This window comes from Sparus aurata, chromosome 22 (assembly GCF_900880675.1).
Source record: "Sparus aurata chromosome 22, fSpaAur1.1, whole genome shotgun sequence".
In the NCBI taxonomy this organism is placed as follows: domain Eukaryota; kingdom Metazoa; phylum Chordata; class Actinopteri; order Spariformes; family Sparidae; genus Sparus; species Sparus aurata.
In genome coordinates this window covers 23,611,041-23,633,910 of record NC_044208.1, presented here as the reverse complement: position 1 = coordinate 23,633,910, position 22,870 = coordinate 23,611,041, and the positions used below count along the sequence as shown (strand labels likewise).

Sequence of the window (22,870 nt, the reverse complement as noted above, 5' to 3'; positions counted from 1 at the left end):
AACTGTATAATATGGGTATTGAATCAGTGTTTCCTTTTCATTCAACTGCCATTAAAATAAATTAAAAATGTTCAGTTATGGGGCTCTGATGCAGCGTGTAATCCACAAAGTAACAAGTAACTAAAGCTGTCAAAGAAATGAAGTGAGTGAAAATTAAAATCTTTGCCTGCAGCGGAGTGTAAAAATAAAGGAGCAAAGAATGGAAATACTCAAGTAAAGTGCCTCAAAAATTTACTTTATTAATTCATAAAAGTGATATAAAAGCCCCCATGTTTCATTAGGTCTTTAAAAACCCAACTATAAAGAATATAGTGTCTGTGTATATTCCTATATTTTATTACAGTAACTGCTTTATTTTAAAGCACAGTAATGATTGATATTAAAAAAAATGTTTTCATGTTATAATTTCTTCTGTTAAAATTATTTTATATGACGAATTAGTCATATTTAATGAATGTGTTAATAACCCTACAGAGCAGTGTTTGGTGCTGTCCCTGTATAAACAGCAGATGGCAGTAGAGGGTTAGTTTTTATCTTTTTCTATGTCTGACATGTGGGTGGATTTTGTGTTTTTTTAAATGTCAGTTTCAGCGCTGCTTACTGCTCACATGTCCACGTAATACACATTTCAAGGCATACACACACAAAAAAATATGCGCTTTGTTTGTTTTGGCAAACGAGCCAATGAGAAGCCGCGCTGAGGTCACCGCCTCCTGTCAACAGACGACATGGACCAATAGGAGCAGAGGATGGGCGGGAGGGAGGAGAGGGACCAGAGCCGTGCACAAAACAAAGTTTGACAGAGCAGTTTGGCGCATGTGTGGTTGTGAAAACACGCTGTATTTCCTCCTTTAACGCGGTGAAATTAGGTCAGTGTGGATTTGGAGGAGATTTAATTATGTCAGGGGAGAAACTGAAGAAACAAGGCTCGTGATTTAATGTACAATACGCACGTGTGTGTCTGTGTGTGAACAACAGTGAGGGGTTGAAGGCGTGGGGGCGGGTTGCGTCAATGAAAGGCTCTGGCTGCTCGCTGAAGTTGGTAAATAAGGCTTGACCTCGTGGTGGAGAGAGAGAGAGAGAGAGAGAGAGAGAGAGAGAGAGAGAGAGAGAGACAGACAAACTGGATTAAACACAGCAGCAGGAGGAGGAAGAGGAAGAGGAGGAGGACGACTGCAACCTGCAACTACTTACAGTCACCTTCCAGTGGGAGAGGAGGGTCCCGTGAAGCTTCTGGTTCTGGTTCTGACTCAGTCACCGTGTCCAACTCGACTTTGTCCCTCGCTGCTTAACCTCGGTCGACACAGTTGGAGGAACAAGCGACCGTGCAGAACAACTGCTGGTGAGCAACTATAATCCTAATATCGCATTTTATCATGCAAAAGCTACTAAAGTTGAAAATATATCGATTGCTCTTGTTGTTTAACCTTCAGTGTGCAAAATCAAATGCGGACGTGCGTGACGTGCGGGGCTGCTCTGCAAAAGTCGACCTCGAAATACCTCAAAAGTTTTCATGGCTCCTGGCCGCTTCCTCCAGCCTCAGTCCTGCACTGTGGCTGAAACGCGGGTTATTGACAACATGGCAACACGCGGGTGTTATTGGAATGGCTCGCGGGCCACACACGCGCGCTCGAGGGTAGCTTAATGAAGAGGGGTCATTGTGAGGCTGTGCAGTCAGAAAGTGATGTGGAACCGTGGAGGTGTATCAAAGAAGGAGCTTTAAAGGGGCAGTGTGAGGTTTTAAAGTTTTTTAATGTTTGCATTATTAATGAGGTAATGATGCAAACTCACAGGTGTTTATTTTGTCAGTAACTAAATAAACAAGCTGTTCTCAGAGGAAAATAAGGTCACCAGAACTCTGTTTGAGTGGTAGGGTCCACCACATGCAAACAAAGTAAAACAGTTGTTTATCCGGTTTATTCAGTCATGGAATCAAAGAGTTTTTTTTATTTAGTCACAATAAGTCAAATTAAATCTTTCTCTCATGATTAAACTACATGGTGCACCTTTAAATTCACCAACTGGAAACTAACATCAGTTGTGTTTTGAATGATGTGATAGTCCAATATTTATTCATCGTAATATTCTAATATTCGAAATGAAATTTCAATTGATAATAGTTTTAGTTAAGTGTTAACAAAGTGGTTGTATCTGCACACGACTTTCAAGTGAGCGTGTAAGGAAATCAAAGCATGACCACACTGGATTATTCACATAATATATACATGAACACATATTTTTCAAATGACCACACAAATATGTTTAATGAATACTTATAACAAAGATGTGTACATATTTGAAGCAGGATATTTAAGAGTTTAACAGTAAGTTTTATTATCCAAAATGACAGGTGCACCAAAGCAATCTACTTCACAGAGAATATGATAATTATAAGTTACCTCAAGCCTTTTTATTTGCATTACGTCCTAAAAAAATAAAGTTTCCATATGTGTGATAGGCCAATAATGAACATTCTATTATAAATAAACACCTCACTGATATTTTGGTTTATCTCCGAGACATATCCGATGTTGTCAACAGTGTTTCCTTTTATATAGTTTGTCCATTAACGAGCACCGATAAGTTTGTGGCTCGGTGTTCAACCTGGTCTCAGTTCTTCAGTGACCAAATTTCCGGATCCTTATCTGGAAGCTTTGTTTATGTAAGGAACCAAACGTTGATAACGGCCTTAAAAAACACGCTCTTGTGGCCAATACTGATACAGTAAGTGACAACTTTATTACCGCTTTACACCGAGCAGGTTATTTAATTCTGCTACAAATGGAAGTTTATGTAACTTTTACCGATAATCATATTTGTTTGTTCTCCATTTATGTGCCGACAGTCGCCGAAGCAATTAATGTGAATTAATAGGACGGTACAAATCTTTACAGTGTTAACTTAAAGTCATAGAAGAATTGGAGGTATTAAAGCTTCATGTTGTGTGACAGAGTTATCATTGGAACGGTAACAATTAGATGATCTTATTCATTAAAGGCCACCAACGTACTGTACCCTGTGTCCCTGCCCTACATGTCAGTTGCTGGTTAAATGTTTTTAATTAGGTAATCTGTTCGAGGGAACCACAGATTTTCCCCTCTTGAGTAATCCTGCAGGAGACATGATATTAGTCACGTTTCCTTAGTTTAGTGAATCAGTAAATTGGAAACATGTCCCACTTTCCCCTCAGCGGGCAGTGACGAGAGGTTTGTCGGAAAAGCCATGAGGTTTACTGAACGCCGCTCCGATGCAGACTCCCAGTCAGCTGTGTTGCCCGGCTATTTTCATAACAGTGAGTCAACGGCTTGTTGGAACGACAGACAACAACTGAGGGCTTAGGCGTGTGCGTGTGTGCCCCATACAATACCATTTATAATCCTGGTCGCTGTGCAGCCACAAATAACCCTGCTGTGACCTCTCGCCCACTTCCAAAAACTGACCTTTAAGGCGTCCCTGTCTCTGCCTGCTACATTTTAATTCAGATCTTACATTGTGTATGTACACAGTGTTCTCTCCTCCGTTCCTGATTGCTGACCTGCAGAGAGAAGGCAGATTGTACACACCTACTGAGGCAACACGCCCACACTTTGACAAATGGGAAGTTGCTCAATAGATTACATTTGGCAACACTTACTTCTCCTCAGTAGTATCAGACCTCGCGAGTGAAAATTATTCAGCTCTTGTTTACACTTGTGAAACTCGCAGAAATGCACATAGATTACAGCACGTTTCTTTAAGTTGTGCATGCAGCACGTGATTAGACGCTCTCATGAGGCGTGCAGGTGTGTGTCGGTCGGTTTTCTCTGCCTCAGTGTCGACTTCCTTTAATAAATTCCCAGCATACCAGAAGATCTTGCAGGATCTTGCCGCGGTTGCACCACGGTATTTATTATGACGATAAAGTGCAGAGAACAATCCGTTATTATTTTCTGTGCATTATGGATGAAACATGTCAACACCTGCAGTCGTACTGCCATCCATGTGAACTGTGTTTTTGTGACGTTGGATCTATCTTGTAAGATACAGTTGCAGCCAAAAATGTTTCTCAGACCCTGATGTCCTGATAGTTCAAGCTGATCTGATGTTTTCTGGGAGTTTGACTGTAGGTGCCTGTTGTTTTCATAACGGAGCAGCTGCGGATCAGAAATGTATTTTCATAAACCGACAGCAGTATTCTAAAGAGGATTATATGGCAGACAGGTACCAGTTTAATGGCTGGAGTGATGATCTCAGTGAGGACTCTGGCAGCAGCGCTTGGAATACTCGGCAACTGTCTTATCGAACTTTTAAGAGCGATGTGTCTGGACAACATTACAGCGGTCGCGGCTACTGATTATAAATGCGTGGACAGGCTTTCCTAAATGCTGCTGACACAGCTCCCTTAATTATGGATATATTCTGAAGCTGATGGTAGGTTGATTTCAATTCCTCCTCTGCATCTAAAGACCATTTCTGTCTTTTTTCCCCCTCCAATTACATCCAATTATAGCTCCGTTCAGTGCACTTACTCAGTGCTTGTATGGGAACAATAGTCCCTGTCCATCAAATAGGAATCTAACCACTTGAGCTTGTGCAGAAAGTCAAATCAAAGGTCTCGTATGACATGTTGTGGTCGCCAGAAACACGGAGGTTGTATAAATCTAAAGAATAAGTGTGTCTGTGGTGTTGTTGAAACCTGCCTGGAAAACATCAGTACACTTGCTTAGGGCCTGGACCGCGTTAAGCTGAGGGGGAAAAAACAGCCTTTTTAATCATTTTTCTTAAAAAAGGAAGTTAGTTTTAGGCCTGTTATTGTTCATTTGCGAGCAGTCTTGATGATTCTTTTTGAAGACGGGCTTATTAACTGCAATTTTCAGGGCCTGTTGGGGAAAAAAAAAAAAACCCTAACAAAAATAGACGAGAGTGTAGAGAAGAAGATTTGCAGAACATCTGATGCCCTACGGTCGAGTTAGAATATGAAGGCGGCAGCAGCAGAAGGTATTATAGCTGATGGGATCAAATTGTGTCGAGCTAATGGGATCGCTTGGAAGTGGGCAAATAGGTGAAATGGGAGGTAATTACAGCTTGTCTTGTTTTTCCGAGTTTGCCCACTCGACCTCTGTGGGAGCAGCGGGCATCGACTCTAGAACTGAAATTATCCACAAGATCATCAACTGAGTGCTGAGCAGGGGTGTGTGTGTGTGTGGAGGAGGAAGCCTGGATGAATGCATGACTGGTGTTTTTCCATGACTTCAAAGAAAACACAGGATTTGTTCACAAAGAGCAGAATCACTCACCACAAGCCCTGGAGAGAAAAAAAAGGCTGTGCCCATTATTGTACGTGGGCTTCAGCACGTTAAATGAGTTAGCCTACAGTTACCCAGAATGCAGCAGTTCTGTCCCGGCAGTTGTCAGCGTGTTAAAGTTACCTCAGTCAAAGCCCGTGCAGATGATTAGAAGCACTTCAGCAAATTCAATAAGCAGCATTTCGGTGGCCTGCAGATATTTACAACACTTGAATTGTTTCTTTTAAAGTACTTTTTTGTTTGTCCTCCTGATCTTTCACTTTGGAACGCTGACGTCTTGTTTTAGGCCAAATGTCCAAATGTACGAGAGCATTTCTTCAAACAAAGCATTTTTTCTTTGGGCTTTGGCCTTTTGTGCACATGCCAACGGCATTTTTAGGCCACTGAAAACAAACGTTCCTACAGGGATGACCATATTCAGAAGCTCTGTTTGCAGTGCTTACGTGTGGACGGGCAGCGGCTGAGATGTTTTGGAAAACCGTGACGCAGATTTGCTTCGTAGCTGGGCCTTATCGGTCGCTGCATCATCGCTGGCAAATGTAAAATCTGAGGATGTGTTATGATATCTGAGTATATAAGTTTGCAGATTGATGGAACAGATGTTATATTATTATTCTATATTTAGAAAGACACAGACGGACCTTGATAATACAACGATTGAAACTGCTTTTTTTACACTGACGCACGCATGCCCAGTGTCCTTGAATGGCCCGGTCATATGCGATCTCAGGTGTGTGAGTATAGATAAGATAAGATGTGCTGTTATTGATCCCTGTGGGAGAATTCAATTGACACAGCAGTACGAGGGAGCGAACGGCGTGTCGACAATAACAAAAAGCAGCAGCGTGAGATACGAGGGAGAGAAAAATAAAATGGAATCAAATAAGCATATACTCAAATAAATAAGATAGAGTGGTGGATGGAGATTATTTCTGAAATGGTACCAAAAGGCTTTAGGGAACCAGCTTGTGAGTCACAAGCTTATTGTGCAAAGCTTCGGAGAAAGTCTGAGATGTGTTTTTATGTCCCTTAAAATATATAATTCTAGGGTAAATCAAAGATGATTACATACATGACATAACAAATCAGAGCCGTCCAAAGAAGTGCACGTTTGTTTTTATGTTTTTCTGTGTATCGGGCTCTGGCGGTTGGTCCATTGTGTCACAGAGAATGTCGCCCCCGGTCTCCAGTCCACCATTTGAAAACCCACAGCAGCCCTAAATGACCCACTTACTTGACTTGACTGTGTGTGTGTGTGTGTGTGTGTGTGTGTGTGTGTGTGTGTGTGTGTGTGTGCGCGTGCGTGCGTGCGTGTGTGTGGCAGCGCTCGCAAATTGCTTGGACTCTTCCAGCAACGGCCTTTTTTTTCCCTTTGGCCCAAATCCCAGATGAACTGTGTTGAAGCACGTTGTCACACCCAACGAAACAGCACCTGTAACACACTGACAAACACACTCGGTAACACAGAAGAAAGCAGCGGGTGCTCTGTTGTTTGCGATGAAGAGCCGGAGAGATAAGATCGAAGGGAACTGGACTTTCATTCGTGTCCTGAATCGACATTAAAATTATATTCAAAAGCGTTATTATGTCAGAGTTCAAGCTACATCTGCCAAACGTTGATACTCCAGATTAACTCCTGGGAATAATGATTTGGAAAAACAATCTCGGACTCCTTTCGGTTGCAGGAGTAGGTAGAGGTAAAGTGTGACATGCCATCCTCGTGCATGCACCGAACATGTGCACATACATCTGCTCGCGCACAGAAATAGCTGGAAGAGGCAACGGCCAGCAACTCTCCGACTCCTCCTCTCAGAGTCTCTGGTGACATTTTCAGATCCAGTTCTCCGCCACATACGCATAGCTTCATAGCATGAATGCTTGCACAGTGTTCCCCTCTTTCCTTTCTTGTGTGTGTGTGTGCGCTGCTCACACAAGGATTACAGGGCATAAGTATTTTTAGACAAAGTATTAGAGTCATCTCAAGATGTGACAGCTGCCTGCATGTGTGAGTGTGCGTGAGCGTTGCTGTTTGGTGTGTTGATTGGAGGTATTTTATTTTTATTTTTTTCTTTCCACTCGCCTCCTTGACGGGCCGCATTTGTCTCTGTTCCTCTCGTCTTCACCGTTAAGGTGATGATACCGTTTTAGATATCTCGCCTCTCGTTTTGTCTCCGAACAGTAATCGCCCCTCCATGCTGCCAGGCTTACTGTGTGTGGAATCAGATGCACCATGAATAATGGAGACAGTCACCTTTCATTTTGCTGTATTTTCCTCTGTCTTTCCTTCTCTCTCTAGTCCATCATGGCAGGCGATATGATGTTACTGATGCGAGGCTTGGCCAAGTTGAGCCAGGCGGTCGCAGAGACTCAGGGAACCGCCCTCCGCAGTGGAGCAGGTGAATCCACACGTACATCTTAGTTTAAAATGTATAAATGCAATTTTTTTGTCCTCCAGTTGTTCATTTTCTGACACGTTATAATGTGAGAGAATTAAATGTTTCACAGTGTTGTAAAGCTTCTGTCTTCTTAGCATTCACAGTGCTAAAACTATAAGCTAACTTGCTTACTAGCTCACACGACTATCCCAAAGACTAGCTTGTGGTGGAGTTCACACATTGCTACAAAAGTAATGTTTAAATAATCGCTAAGCAGTGGAAGGAAGTGATAAACAGTATTTTTTTCCCCCTTCATTGTTTATTTATCTCATTCATTATATGAAAATAATCGTGCCAGAGCTAGCTGGGAGCTAATTTACGCTAGCTGGTAGACAGAAAACAAACACAGAAAAGCAAATTCAAGTAGAAGTAAAAGCCATTCATTAAAAAAAGTTTAGGATCATGTTAATGTTTTATTTTTTGAAAATTAGTTGTAGCTGCATTAAAAACATTAGGCTAGCTAACTTGTGGCTTGAAGATAAACAATTATATTTCAGGAATTAGTTTAGTTAGTAGTTTCCTGGTAGATAGCATGTAGCTTGTTTACGCTGAGTTAGACTTTCATGTGTTTTTATTACCTCTCTCTAGGGCAATAACATTGATGATGTTGCTGTATGGTTACTTGTTAATATTTTACTTGTACACTAATAAAGCTAATAAAAGTATTTTTGTTATCCGTAACCCAGGACTCCCAATAGTTGGTGCTGCGGTCCAAGGTGTCCAGTCGGCGGCTGAACAAGGCCTCTCTGCTGCTATGATTAAAGTGCAGGTGTGTGTAGGTGTTTGTGTGAATACTACTGTGCCACTTGGCAGGATAGTTTAACACTGATGGATATCTGTATGTTGCATTCAATGTCAAATGACCACTATGTATGTTTTGCTCAGGAGCTGTCTGGTCAGCAGCAGACCTCTTCATCAGAGTCAGAATACGACTTCTCGAAGGATGACAGTGCGTTCGCAAGTTCAGAGTTCAGAGAGGAAGGTGTTGACTTCACGGTGGATCACACAGGAAGTGCTGATGAAGCAGGACCAGAAACGAGCCACGTCAGTGGGAAGCAAACGTTGTTTGAGGGGTACAAAGATCCCAGCAAACAGTTCACCGGACAGACCCGATCTTACCACCAAGATGTCAGGTATAAACAGTTCCTACTCAGTTACAATCTGCAGTGTTGAAGTCTTTTCTGCTGTTTGGAGGATAACGGTGATCATTTTTTTTACTTTGGGTTAGCAGACATTTTGTTGGACATCAACATCTTTACAACCAAAGTCTGAACAGGCATTTGTGGGGACAGCTGCATCAGGTCAGTCAGCACAGGAGCTACCATCAGGACCCGACCACCGTCGGAGGGCTGACGGCCGAAGACATCGAGAAAGCGAGACAGAGAAAAGGCCCTGAGATCAAACAACACAAACAGATGGTAACTCCTGCTCGTCGGCTCATTTCCTTTTAACACAAACACGCACAGACAGACGTTGAAGATAACATTTACTGTTCCGTACACACCCTGATAGTTTAACAGTGAAGTATCTTATCTTCTTCAGCTGAGTGAGAGAGCCCGGGAGAGGAAAGTGCCAGTGACTCGGCTCAGCAGACTGGCCAACTTTGGAGGTACAGTAGTTCACCTCCTGCTCTGTTTGAATCTTGGCTGATTCACTGATTGTCTGACTGTATCTGTCGGTATGTGTGTGGCTGCGTGCAAGTCTGCAAGTCTGCTCTTTCCTGTGGATGTGTACAGCCAAATAAAAGTACAATTTAAGGTCCAGTGTGGAGGATTTAGGGATTTTTTTGCAGTGTTTACGTCAAAAAAACTTGCCAGTGTTTTGTCCATTCTGAGCTTCTGTAGCTTCCGTTCCCTTTCTGCTCTAGATATTAAAGGCTCATTCGAAAGGTAACGACAACACAATAATTCTTCAGGTGATTATACACTAATGAAAACATATTAATAAATAATATATTCAATTTTTGCTGGCAAATTTCCCTAATCCTACACAATCGATCTTTAAGTATATCAATATTTTAGATCCTCTGGAGGGATTTTAGCAAGTACTGTGAAATAAAATTGAGTTGCTGACATTCAGGTAACTAACTGTAATCTTTGGTCCAACGGTAAGCTAACACCTCCTCAATACGATGCGAGCACCTGGTTCAGGACGGTTGTTGTTGTTATAGTACAGCGTGACCTTCTACACAGTTATATACAGACACAAATGAATGCCGGGACAAAAGACGCAAAAAGTTACGAGGAACCATAACACACAGGAATGTAACGAACACGAGTCAAGTTAAACCAGCCACTCAAAAAATTAGGTCAAACGTTTCTGGTGCCTATTACTGGACCTTTGCACTCATCCAGATAAAAACATTCCTTGACCGTCGGCTACAGGCTGAGCGAGAGAGTTCAGCAGAACTTCAGCTGTAATAAAATCTGTGCGAGCAGATTGTTGTGTGTTAGTTAATCTTCCGTTGGACCGTGTTACCGGCTCTCTCAGGCTCTTAACTGCAACATATTGAAACCATAATATCAGTGCTAATCCAATAATAAAATCTTACTAATCTTACTAAAATCCCAAATCTTAAATAGACGGGATGTAGAACGTGACAGATCAGCATCAGCAGATCAGCAGCTTGACTGGCGTCGGGATAAGTTAACAGGTGGCGTTATGTTGACCAGAAGCGCAGAGGAGTGTGAGAGGGAGGACATCGACTGTGTACAAAAGTGAACCCAGAACAGAGGTCCACAAGGTCCACACGAGTCTGCCAACTCAGAATTTAGACACAGACGAGTCCATCCAGCGTGTTGACAGTTGTAACATGTAGAAGGTGTCGGAGAGCCGAGGGGGAGGAGGAATGTGTCCTCGGCACGTCCTTCACTCTCCTGCAGCGTTTGTTGACGAGGTTCTACAGGCTCCATGGAGGAAGGTTTCAGGTGTTTAGGTTGAGAACAAGCAGCAATCTTATTAATAGATTCAGAAATCTGCTGGCAAGTTTCCTAGCAACAGCGCCTCTTAAAGATCTTGTTGCTGCCGAGGATGCTACTGCTTTGACAAGTTTGCAGGCGTTTGGACTATATGTTCTGTAGTATTGTAGTCCGGTTCTGAGTACTCAAAGACCAACACGTGTAATCGCCTTTTTAAAGCGTGTACATCAGCAGCATTTCTGTAAACACATGACCGGTTTTGAGTGACTGACAGACACTTGTGTTCTGTCTCCAAAAGATTTTGTGGCGCGGAGATGCGGCAGGAAACGCTGATCTCTGCACACATTCCAGATGGTGCAGATAGCGCGCACACAGTGGCACCGTGCTGATGCTTTAGTGCGGATCATTTAACACCTCCACTGAAGCAGAAGGGAAAAACAAAACAGTCAGATGAGTTCGCTGGAAGGGAAGGAGTGAATAAAAGTGTGACACGTTTTCTCAGGAAATGTGGTGCGCGTCCGTCCTTTCCTCTGGTCCGACCCGTCTCCAACAATAGAGGTGACGACGGCGTGTTGTTGACCGATGGGAAAAAATGCTCAGTCAACTTGTATTCCAGGCACACTGTGGCCTGATTTGCACATCTTACCCATCGGACCTCTGATTCGCCGCTCCAGAGACCGCTGACTAACGGATTATGTAATGCTGAGTTACGTAACGTAGAGACCACGCTCACAGGAATGCTCTCACAGACGGCATATAACTCGTCGCACGCTTGATTTCCCTTTTTATAATCCGTCCAAAAGCTCAACTGTTTTTCTTTTTTTTAGAAGATTGAGTATTTCAGCAGCTTATTTATTGATGTAATTAGAGTATTGATATAATCTCCGTGTGCTCTGTCGGAGCTGGAGGAGCTGCAGCTGTTGCAGTTCTGTCATTGGGCACGTTTGACATTTTCTCATATGTTCTGTCGCGTTACGCTGTTTTGATGAGAATAACAACCTTCAGAGGCAACAGATGTCTTCACATATGCAGTTTATTTATGGACGCGCAAACATCACTGAACACTCGGGGAAATATTCTGACTCGTTAACGCTGGAATTAAAACAGCTGACTGCCAGTAGAGCCGCTGACTCACTTAAATGATGTTTTTGCAGAGTCACTGTAGTGCTGGGCGAGACTCTTTACATCTGTTTATTTTTGAAATGTCCTAAAAGCATTTCATAAATGCCGGGACAGGGTGGCAAAATCAAATATCCAGATATTTTTGACCAAATACCTCGATTTTTTTGGTAATCATCTGTAATCTGAACAAAATCCCTAGTTTGATAGAGTCTCTTACGTCAACATCTACGTCATATCCGACTCTATGACCCTGTGCTTGTTTGTCTGTGTTAGTTCAGGTGTGTGTCTGAATGTTGAACAACTTTCTTATGTGTTACTAAGTTTACAACCTCATTTTTACAACGTTTTACATCACATCTGTGTTTGTTCAGGCCGGACCGCGTTCATAAGCGTGTTGTTGTTCTGTCTGTGTGTCCTCCAGGTCTCGCCGTCGGTTTGGGTATCGGAGCGCTGGCAGAAGTCGCCAAGAAGACCATCAGACACAATGGTGCGGCAGGTAAATGCACCCACAGCTGAGTCATACATATAAAATAGGACCTAAAACAGGCAGTTCATGCCTGGAAAGTCTCCAGTGTGGCTGAATTAAAGCAATTCTGCGAAGAAGAGACGGTCAGAATTCTGCCAAAATAAAAGACTGAGCTCCAGTTTTCAGATTTTTTTCCCCAAATATATCCAAATAAAACACAAAACATTAGTATGAGAAAATGTGTTTAATTCAAATTCAAGTAATTCGTGTTTTAAAAAATACAAAAAGACTTGTCACACAAACTGATATTATTACATGAGCCATTTGGTCGCTGGGTTGGATTTTGTGGCCAGTTGTTGAAAAAGCTACAGATGGGAGAAATTAAGTTATTATTTTGTGTATTCGTTTAAAATTCAGTAAACTTGGTGTTTACTTTATCTGTTCTTTTATCTCCTAATGTAGCCAACTTTGATTTTACATCAAACAATATTATATTTCATATAAAATAGAATTTGCATCCCTAGGTCCTGGTCTACTGTGTCACGGATTTGTGTATTCAGAAATCGAAACACCCAAATTGCTGATATAATAAAAGTAATTGTTCAGGCCAAGTCTCAGAGTTTCGTGCCTGTAAGGACAGGCATGTCTCTGGCTCATGGTTGGCTTGGGTGGTTTTGCAGCTGCGTTTTTATTGATTCGCGCCATAAAAGGCTAGCATCATTTTTCAGTGCCCATCCTTCGTGCGTGTTGTTACATGCTACACAGGTCGGCCGCCTCCCTCACAAACCTGCCTCCTCCTGTATACAGCAGGTTCTGCTCTGCACCGCGAGCCTGCTAATCCTAAAACGGAGCTAAGCTCAAACAGCGTACGGACGTAAATCTGTGGCACTTGTGCGTCTGTGTGTGGGTGTTTATCTGTGTGTGTGTGTGTGTGTTAATCCCAGCAGTCTTTGTGTTTGTGTTTGTGCTGTAAATCTCTGTTAAAGCCTCTGAAGGCAGCGTCAGACTCTGTAAAACGCACTACCTGACGACCTACTGACACATATTCACACATCTGCTGCGATATATACGTAAACACAATGCATATAGTGCCTATAAACTTAAACCATTAAACTGTTGGTATTGACATTGATCAGTGCCAAATGACTTCACCTGTACTTTAAACAAAAAAAGTTACATAGTTGATTATTTTGTGCTTCTGCAGGTGAAAACAAGAAAGGCGTTCTGGACTCCAGCCCGTTCCTGTCGGAGGCCAACGCTGAGCGCATCGTCAGGACGCTGTGTAAAGTCAGAGGAGCCGCATTAAAACTGGGACAGATGCTCAGCATTCAAGGTGTGTGACGAACACACACACATACACACACACACATCCAACCACAAAGGAAAGAACACGTACACCGGAGCGAGATGGATGAGGTAGAGATTAAAAGAGGGGATGAGAGTCGGCTGGAATAGATCTGAAAGTGAGAAGTGACAAATGGCAGAATGGACACAAATAGAATAAGGAGAAAGCTGACAAGTCCCTTGTTTTGATATTGTCCAGCAACTGTTTCGAAAAATATTGTATGAGGAATCTCAAGAGTTAAAAAAAGAGACGCATTTATTTTTCCAAGCAACTGTGGAGGCCTCGGATCACCGACTATATTTAGGATGGAAAATATCACTGTACTTTTATTTAAGGTGATATCATACAGAACAAGAAACCCTAGAGCACAGATATCTGTACTAACTTTGTTGTTGACAGTGTCTGATTGTTCGTGATCAGTGACCGCCAAGAGTTCAGTTCAGGTCAACTTCTCTCTGCCAGCATGATGAAGACGTTTACGTCTGGTGGATAAACTCAGTAGAGGTTTAGTGGCGTTTTGGCGAGCTGTTGATGGTTTTCTCTACGCTCTGTCAGAGTTGCGACATTAGCATTGACCTGTTACTGCACACTGACACAAACATACAGGTCGCTTGGAGCAATTACTTCACACTGAAAGAAGTTGAATTACAGCAAAACTCCCTTCAGGAGAAATCTAGTTTGGTTTAAACTGCTGTCTCCAAAAAAGATGAAATTGACAGTCTACATGTGTGAAATTATAATAAAATATGATACAAATTGCCTACCTGCATGAAATGCCACTCAGTAAGGTTTGTCCCATTATGTTTGTTCTTAGATTTGTATTTGTCTTTCCAGCAGAGAGTGTGTAGTCTCGGCCTGCATGGATCCAAAAGTAAAATCAATTGTTTCATTGTGTGATCTAGCTCTGGACGTGGTGATTCTTCCTGGGGCGGAGATTTAGGAGGTTTATCCATGTTGACACTGTCGCTGTGTGAGCACAGAGCAGCGCTCAGCCTTTTGCACGGGCATTACACAAAGGTCAAGTGTGTGTTGGCGCATGTGTTCACAGCAGGCAGGGCTGGGGGTGACTGGACAGTTTCTCAAACGAGATATAGTTTGAGACGATAACCTTTTTATCGATGGAGGATGAAGTTGTGCTACATAAGCCCTCTCTTTTGTAAAACCATGTCTCTTCTCTTACACTCTCCATGTTGGAAATGACTTTTTAAACTCCCTCACAGAATCTGAATAGTCTCAAACTATAGTGGAGTTATTTGATACTTCTATATTCATGCTACAGATTTGTGGTCTGTGCTGCAAAACTCTGTCGCATTAAAAAAAAAAAAAAGTGAAGGTGCAGCTTTGCTATATAGTTTGTTATTTACACGTTTGAAGCAGGGAAGGAAACTTGTCTTTGCAATGAACATAAAAAAAAAAATCCTTTTCCTTTAATGGCCCAGAAATAATTTCCAGTGTCAGTAGTTAACTACACAAAAAACGTAACTTCTCGATTTACGAAGCTAATGAAGGCAGCATAACTAACTGGCGAGCTACTGGAACATGTAGTCACACTACTAGTTTAATCCCATGATGTTCACTACCCGGGAACACAGCGGGTAGCAGCAGTGAGAATGAGTCATACAGTAAGTTAATGCTGATACGTTTGCCGGACGGAGCTGAAGACTAGAGAGCCGCTGGCAGTGAACATCCTGGCACAGGGCGAGTGCAGCCGGGTCGGGTAACGCCACTAAACACGTTGTTGGTTATGTTTTTCTCCGCTGCCCTTGGCTGGCGACCCTTGTTCTTTGGCATTCATAACCCGCATTCACAACATGTTAGGGTAGACTTAGCACAGACAGTACAGGGTAGTAAATCCAAACACAATGCAGGTGGAGGGAAAAGGACACTGAACTTGGACATGTTTGTGGTTATTTGCAGAACTTGAACTATCTCCGGGGGCGACAAGTCATTCTTAAATCATGGACAAGAAAGGTCTCGACTGTAACTGTAACAAAATAGTGATCCAAAATAGTGTTAACCTTGAGCAGTATGAACACTATTTTGACTCTGATAATAAAGTTTGACCTTGTTTTGTCCACAAAGTCAGCCAATGTCGTCTGTGTGGCTGCCTAGCGGTCTTATCTTTCTCCTCGTAGTAAAGTCGCGTGTTTCTTTATTTCAGATGATGCCTTCATCAACCCTCAACTGGCCAAGATCTTTGACCGTGTCAGACAGAGCGCCGACTTCATGCCAATCAAACAGATGACGGTACGTATCTCTTCTTTTCATCATAATTGAGTGATATAACAAAACCAGTTTTAGGTCTGGGGATGACGGGATATTGACCTGAAAGAAAGACAAGCTGCAAAAATAGCATCTATTTGTGTGTGTGTGTGTGTGTGTGTGTCTGTAGAAAGCGTTAAACAGCGACTTGGGTCCTAACTGGAGGGACAAGCTGGAGTCCTTCGAGGAGCGTCCGTTTGCGGCGGCGTCCATCGGCCAGGTTCACCTGGCGAGGATGAAGGACGGCAGGGAGGTGGCCATGAAAATACAGGTAGGCTGCGAACGTATGTTTGTGTGCGCGCAGTTCGTGTTGTGAAGACAAACACTGTACCTGGAGTGCGTTTGTCGTCTGTTTAACTCAAACGTGCCTCTTAAAGGGAAACCACACAGATTCTGATCTCTCTGGTGTGTTTACAGATCAGACGTGAGTCAGTGTAAACATCAGACGCTGCGGGTTTCTTACCGAGGAACATCTGAGCTAATGTTATATAACACCTTTTGAATATTCACAGATTATTCAATTGAAATCGTACTCGCACGTCTCAGGCAACAGCTCTTATCTTAATCTATGCAGCTGTCAGCAGCGGCTCTGTGGATGTTGATGTTCAACGCTGTCGTTATGCCTGCATGAATTTGACACGGCTATGCTGGATTTGCTGTTAATGATAATGGTATTATCTCATTATATGGTTTAATCTCATTATAGACTATAGTAGCTCATGAGACTGAAGATGACAGTGAGGTTATGAAAAAGAAACAGAACAGTTAATGACATTAAAGCTGGACAAATTTGCATTAAAGTATGATTTAATTTTATCGTCTCTGCGTCTGTTTATTTGTTCCCAGTACCCCGGTGTGGCTCAGAGTATCAACAGTGACGTCAACAACCTGATGACGGTGCTGAGTATGAGCAATGCCCTGCCTGAAGGTACAACTGCACTCTGCTCTTGTAACACTGTACGCACCTCTATCTCCCTATGCATACGCGTCAAAACAAAGGCTGTTGCTGGAGGCGTTAAGTTTTCAGCTTGTTCGTCCGTCGCATTCCTGTGGATGTATTATTTAAGGAACTGAGAGAATCTGAGGGAACTGAGGCCTAAAAGGCACAAACGTCCGCACAAATAGCGACATTTTATGTTGAAGCGGTTGAAGGTCAACTTCACTGTGGTTTTTTTTTCACTTTTCTTGTCAATATTCAGGAACAGAATTTGGTCGGAATCGATGACACTAATCTTTGGTGCTTCTTCTTCACACTTAATATTTTTCATGAAATTCCTTCGCTACAAACTCTATGTGAGTCTGGAATACACTGACTGTAAACTGCAACTTAATTGGCGTGTAAAGGCTTGTCTTACATTGTCCGCCTTTCTGCTCGTGTCTCTCTTCAGGTCTGTTTCCGGAGCACCTGATAGACGTCATGAGAAAAGAGCTAACATTAGAGTGCGATTATATCAGAGAAGCCCAGTGTGCAAAGAAATTCAAGTGAGTCTTCTTGTATAACCTAATTTGTTTTCCCTCACAAAGCTTCTCTTTCCTTTTCACTGATTTCAGCGTCTGCCTTCTTCTTTTCTGTTTATCCGTCTGATCCAGGGAGCTTCTGAAGGACCATCCGTTCTTCTACGTACCAGACGTGATAGACGAGCTGAGCAGTCGCCACGTCCTCACCACGGAGCTCGTCCCCGGGTTTCCCCTGGACCAGGCCGATGACCTCTCACAGGAGCTGAAGAACGAGGTGACGAACCAGACCGATAACAGGACGATAAATGTTTAGCTGACAGGGAAGAGCAATAGATGCACAGATAGATGAATGTGTCTGATGTGGCAGGAACCCACTAAACTGTCCTCAAAAGACGACCAAGCGTTACGAAACATGAAAAATGAAAATGATTTGACATATTTGTTTGTTTCTGCCTCAGATCTGTTACAACATCCTGATGTTGTGCCTCAGGGAGCTGTTTGAGTTCAGGTACATGCAGACCGACCCCAACTGGTCCAACTTCTTCTACGACCCACAGACACACAGGGTGAGTCTCCCTACAGGCTGAACAACACTGTTGCAAGAGTTACTTCTGCTGCAATTGATAATAAGAATGAGAAGAATAAGCAGAGAAATATGGCATTGAAAGGTAGATTTGAGAGACGTGATGACTCCAAGAGATAACTGGATCATTTCTCTGAAGGTGTCGCTGTTGGACTTCGGAGCCACGAGAGGATTTGCTGAGAGTTTCACAGACGTCTACATAGAGGTAAAATCTTTTCTTTACTATTTAACCAAAGTGGATACTGTTGTGTGTTTGTGTGTGTGATTAATGAGATGTAAAACTGATCACGCTTGTATAAGATATTAAAGCATGTGTCAGAGATGGAGAAAGATTTCTAACCCGTCTGTGTGACCGTAGGTAATCCGTTCAGCTTCCGAGGGCGACAGAGAGGGAGTTCTGAAGAAATCTATCGAGATGAAGTTCCTGACTGGGTTTGAGTCCAAGGTAAATACGTCTTAATCTGTCTGACTTTCTGCTCTGCCTCACAAAACATGGCTGGACATTTTCCCCCCTGGTTTAGCCAAGATAAATGGGATGAAGTGCTCACTGAAACTCAGAGTGTATCTGACCTTTTTGTAGTATTGCTGCCTTCAAAATGCCATTGTTGGGTCGACTTTAGCTGAGACTAAATACACGTGTTTTTTCCCTCCATGTGTCCAGTCGATGATAAACGCTCACGTCGACGCTGTGATGATCCTCGGCGAGGCCTTTGCCTCGGTGGAGGCCTTCGAATTTGGCGCTCAGTCCACCACCGAGAGAATCCACAACCTCATCCCCGTGATGCTCAAACAGCGGCTCACCCCGCCTCCAGAGGAGACGTACTCGCTCCACCGTAAGATGGGCGGCTCGTTCCTCATCTGCTCCCGGCTGGACGCGAAGCTGAGGTGCAAGGACATGTTTCAAACTGCATATCAGAAGTACTGGGAAGGCCGCACGAGGCCGCCCTCTGACTCAGCCTGAACCAGTCCCAGAATCGCAGGGGATTTAATGGACAGAGATCCCGGGGCCAACGGTGAGGTCTGGGGGCTTGAAGACGCACAACTGCAGAGCAGAGGACCTGTTAACTGGTCATCGGGCGCCAGCTGATCTTTCCCACTACGATGAGTTTTTTTGAGAGGCATACATTTAGAGCCACCTATTCATAGTTTGAAAGGAGCAGCAACATCTGGAGTGCTTTAAAGCCGGACTCTATATTTGGCCCCGAGAGAAGAGATGGGATGTGGATAGAAGTACAGAGCCCTCCCTGCATATTAAGGTTTAAAATGAATGTTAAAAAAAAAAGGTTGGAATTCTCCTGATATGTTCAAGATGGTTCTTGCAATTTTTTTTCTTGTGGTTTTTGCGTTGCTGTGTTTTTGTTTTTTTTTTTGTTGTTGAAACGTTCGGGGAAAAATCGTACCGACTGTCCTGTTTGCCGTCTGCCAGAAATGACATGGCTGAAAACATGAAGCATTGATTGTATTAAGGAAAAGGTACTGGAACTATATTTAAAACCCACAGTCATGAAATAACAGGGGTTAACACAGAACACAGGTAGCACGAGTCACAGTGTTGACCAGGACCAACATGTCTGGGTCACAAATATTTCTGTTTCCTCTGCTTTTCAAGGAAATGTCACTAGATTGTCTGGATCGAAATGTGGACTGCAATCAAGTCCGGGTGAATTGAACCGTTTGTAGAAGGTGTGACAAACTGGAATTTGTCCACATTCATACACAAAAAGGTCTAACTTTTAACGTGTGTAGATTTAAGTTGCTGTTAATAGCTTGTAGCTTTTAAGGGAGAAATCTATGGGGCAGACGAAAGTGCCCATTAACAGGATCTAAATGTGTTGGAGCGTGATTTTAAGTGATTGAAAGTCTGTAGAGCTTCGACTGTACATGTTTATCGCTCATGTCTCAGCTGATTTGTTTTCAGTGTCCATATCTGTCAGATTTAGCTTTAAGTCCAGCTGATAGTGCACAAAAGTGTTTTTTTTAGTACCAAAGCATGATTGATCTCATCCATCGTTAGTATGAGATTGTACGCACATATATAGAAATGAAACCAGATGGATCCGGCGTTGCTGACTGTATGAAGATGAAGGAGGTTTCAGTCATGAATGTTGAAAAAAAAAAAAAAAAACCCCCACCGAGATGGAAAGAAGCTCATCCTGATAATCGCACAAAGCTCCAGCTCGTGTGGGCGCGCCTTTGCCTTGTGGGTAATCTCTCCTCCACACCCCGCCCCTGCCCCGCCCCCTCCCCCCCTCCAGGTGTGAAATCCAAACATCACCTGGCTGGCTGTGTGTGGCTGCGAAAGTATCCCTCTGCTCTGCTGTGTGAACGCACTTATAACGGTCTCTGGAGTGAAGCTGGAGAAAGAGGAGAAAAGAGAAAAAAAAAAGGTGCCTGTAGGCTTTTAGCTAGAACTCCTGACTTTATATTTCATATCAAGACTCGGTGAGAAGGTGGTTTGAATTTTTTTTCTAATCGAGATGCATTCTCTACTGAAAGTTGTGAAAAAGATGTTGTACGGAAAAAGAGTAAATGTTTGATCTACACTTGTCACGTGGCTCCTGTGTGGTTTTGTGTGTGTGTGTGATCAGAACACTTAAGAGTCCGTTTCTATGGACTGTTGCTCTTTTCAGGGGAATCATCAAGGAGCGTCTGTATATATAACCACACAGTTTTTTCCATGTAGCCTGTACGTTAGCAGGTTGTAATGTGTGTTTAGAGAAGAAAAAATGCAGTGGAGAGACGCAGAGCGAGAGGCGGTCTTCCTTATTTAGCAACATCTTGGCCAGCGATGGAGGAACTGGCGGAGAGCCTGGGAAGTGAGAGAACACACACACACACACATGCACAAATATTCATAAAATATGCACACATACACACTTTATTAAGGAGTCAATTGAATCACACCAGTAGTCATGCACAGGAGGGCACAGTTTAGGGTGAGTGCATGGAGATTGACACGTAGACCAACGCGTTCCTCCCCCCTTTTTTCCTCCCTGACTCACCCTGGCTGTGACTGATGTCTGTGCTTGGAAAATCCTATAATCACACTTTTCCCTGAAGTATCCCAACGTATTGTCTTTCATTGTTAAAGGATAAATTCACCCAAAAATTTATATTCAGTCATTATCCCACTCAATCCCATGCTGGTGGAAAGTCAGGCGAGGTGGCGTTGACCACAAAACATTTCAGCAAGAGGAAAACGGTTGCAGCATTTTCCTAAACAACTGAAGTAGATGGGGACTTGTTTTAAAGCGTAAAAAAAGAAGTGTGAAAAAAAAGTAACTGCTCTGTACAGAGATCCTAAATTGATTTGAGGAACTTTTATGTATTTGCACCATCTAGGTGCAGTCGAGCTTGTGCACCCATTTCAGAAATAGGTGCTAACGCTATTAGCTTACCGTCCACAGTGAAGATATCTGCATGAAAAAGGGTTTAAATTATGTCTTTTGGAGACTTGGATCACAACAGAGAAAATGAGGAGAACAGAACTGACTGTTTACTTTTGGATGAACTTGTCCTTTTGAAACTCACAGCCTGTTGTAATTCACCTCAGTGTCCACCTGAGGGCGCTGCTGTGCTTCAAAGATCATGTGCAATAAAGTTCCTCAAATACTGACATCAACCCAATAAAAGAAGAAAACCTAAGCAGCCTGCAGCCGCCCGGATAATGATGAGAATTCAATTCGCTCTAACGTGTTTAGCGAGTCGTTATTCAAACCGTTTCCTGTGAGCAGCAGAGATGGAAGAAATTAGAGTGGGGAATAATCACAAACAGCGGCGGCGCTCATTAGGCGCGCGCTCACTCACACATGATATTGATAGCACTCACATGTACAGACAGACACTTGAAGCCATACATCTCAGGCTGAATAATCTAATCGGACGAGATGCCCCTCATATCGTGGCTGCCGACCTAATACTATACGGCCTGCGGTTGGAACATTTTGCACCGCAAGGATTTCATTTTCTTATGGAAGCCAAAGAGATCCATCCACTTTCATTAATCCCAGTTGAATACCATCTGCTGTTTTCCCCGGAATACATTTGCTGAAAGTGTACTCTAGGAACCGCGATCCACTCCCAGAAGGTTTTTTGTGGTTTCAGAATATATTAGCCAAAAGGTCAGAGCCCGAGACGAGCAGATGACTCCCAGTCTCAGTGTTGTCCCTGTGTTACATCCAGATCACCTGAATGTGTTTTGACGTTGGGAATCAACTGTGCCACGGTTGTGTTTAGACTATTGAGAGGATGGTGGGAGTGTGTGGAGGGGGAGTATGTTGAGCACCTAGTGGTCCGGTCAGAGAGCGCAGAGCTGTTAGAAAATCCTTATTTGGTGAGAGAGAGGAGAGTCAGCAAGTCAAGGCCCGCTCCTTAAAGGCACAAACACTCAACCACTTAAAACCAGCGTCTCTCGATTTGCATCTTTCCCCGTTCTTGACCCCGTTCTAAGACTATTTTTATTATCGCCATGGAAACAGATTCTTTTTATACAGTTTGTTAGCGTGAAGCACTCGAGACGTGCACCTCAATCGGATAAACTCAGTCTCCTGACTGAACACGGTGGCTGAGCCTCTGGAAACAGTTAAGATGTGCCGGGTTTCACTTAGAGATCGTGCATTTTGTCTTCAGTGCTTCACGACAAGAGCTCCACACATTCCTCTGACTGTACACAGGAGTTGTAGTCAATAAGACTGACCAGGCGTTTACAGTCCACCCTGTGACTGATGGTCTTTGATTGGGCCAGTAGTGTGTTTTCGATACATTTCTGCCAAAAGTCATGTTTGATTTAATAGTTATGGTTCAACTGTGTGTCTTTAAATAAGAAGACGGAGTGAATAAGGCAAAAGCGGTTTCCAAATCAACTGTAATGACTCTTTTCCAGTGGTGCAGGCTTACCTGATGATACCTGGCCTATGGCCTATTAGTTCGGAGGATGCATTATATTTTAGCAGCATAGATTCTTCTTAACGTTCACAAGGATATTATAGGAACACCA

At 43.1% G+C, this 22,870-nt stretch overlaps 1 protein-coding gene across 4 annotated transcripts; it reads left to right on the top strand.

The window, feature by feature from the left end:
- The first annotated feature begins 784 nt into the window (after positions 1-784).
- coq8aa (coenzyme Q8A, genome duplicate a) lies at positions 785-20,422 on the top strand. 4 transcript variants are annotated; one of them, XM_030405939.1, is made up of 17 exons: positions 785-1,342; positions 7,582-7,681; positions 8,407-8,489; positions 8,606-8,853; positions 8,949-9,138; positions 9,263-9,329; positions 12,182-12,256; positions 13,431-13,559; positions 15,733-15,818; positions 15,964-16,104; positions 16,680-16,761; positions 17,222-17,315; positions 17,424-17,565; positions 17,750-17,857; positions 18,014-18,079; positions 18,233-18,319; positions 18,536-20,422. In XM_030405939.1, exons 2-17 carry the CDS (start codon positions 7,588-7,590, stop codon positions 18,833-18,835), a joined length of 1,992 nt encoding a protein of 663 aa, XP_030261799.1. In that variant the 5' UTR covers positions 785-1,342; positions 7,582-7,587; the 3' UTR covers positions 18,836-20,422. The 4 variants fall into 4 exon arrangements, with proteins under 4 accessions (XP_030261799.1, XP_030261801.1, XP_030261802.1 ...); XM_030405941.1 differs by having other exon boundaries at positions 786-1,342; positions 8,952-9,138; XM_030405942.1 differs by having other exon boundaries at positions 786-1,342; positions 12,182-12,247.
- Positions 20,423-22,870: the final 2,448 nt, after the last annotated feature.

Coding starts and splice junctions, on each gene's coding strand:
- coq8aa (XM_030405939.1), top strand. CDS start 7,588: ATGGCAGGCGATATGATGTTACTGATGCGAGGCTTGGCCAAGTTGAGC. Junction 9,330..12,181: donor CAGACTGGCCAACTTTGGAG/GTACAGTAGTTC, acceptor TGTGTCCTCCAG/GTCTCGCCGTCGGTTTGGGT. Junction 17,566..17,749: donor CACAGGAGCTGAAGAACGAG/GTGACGAACCAG, acceptor TTTCTGCCTCAG/ATCTGTTACAACATCCTGAT.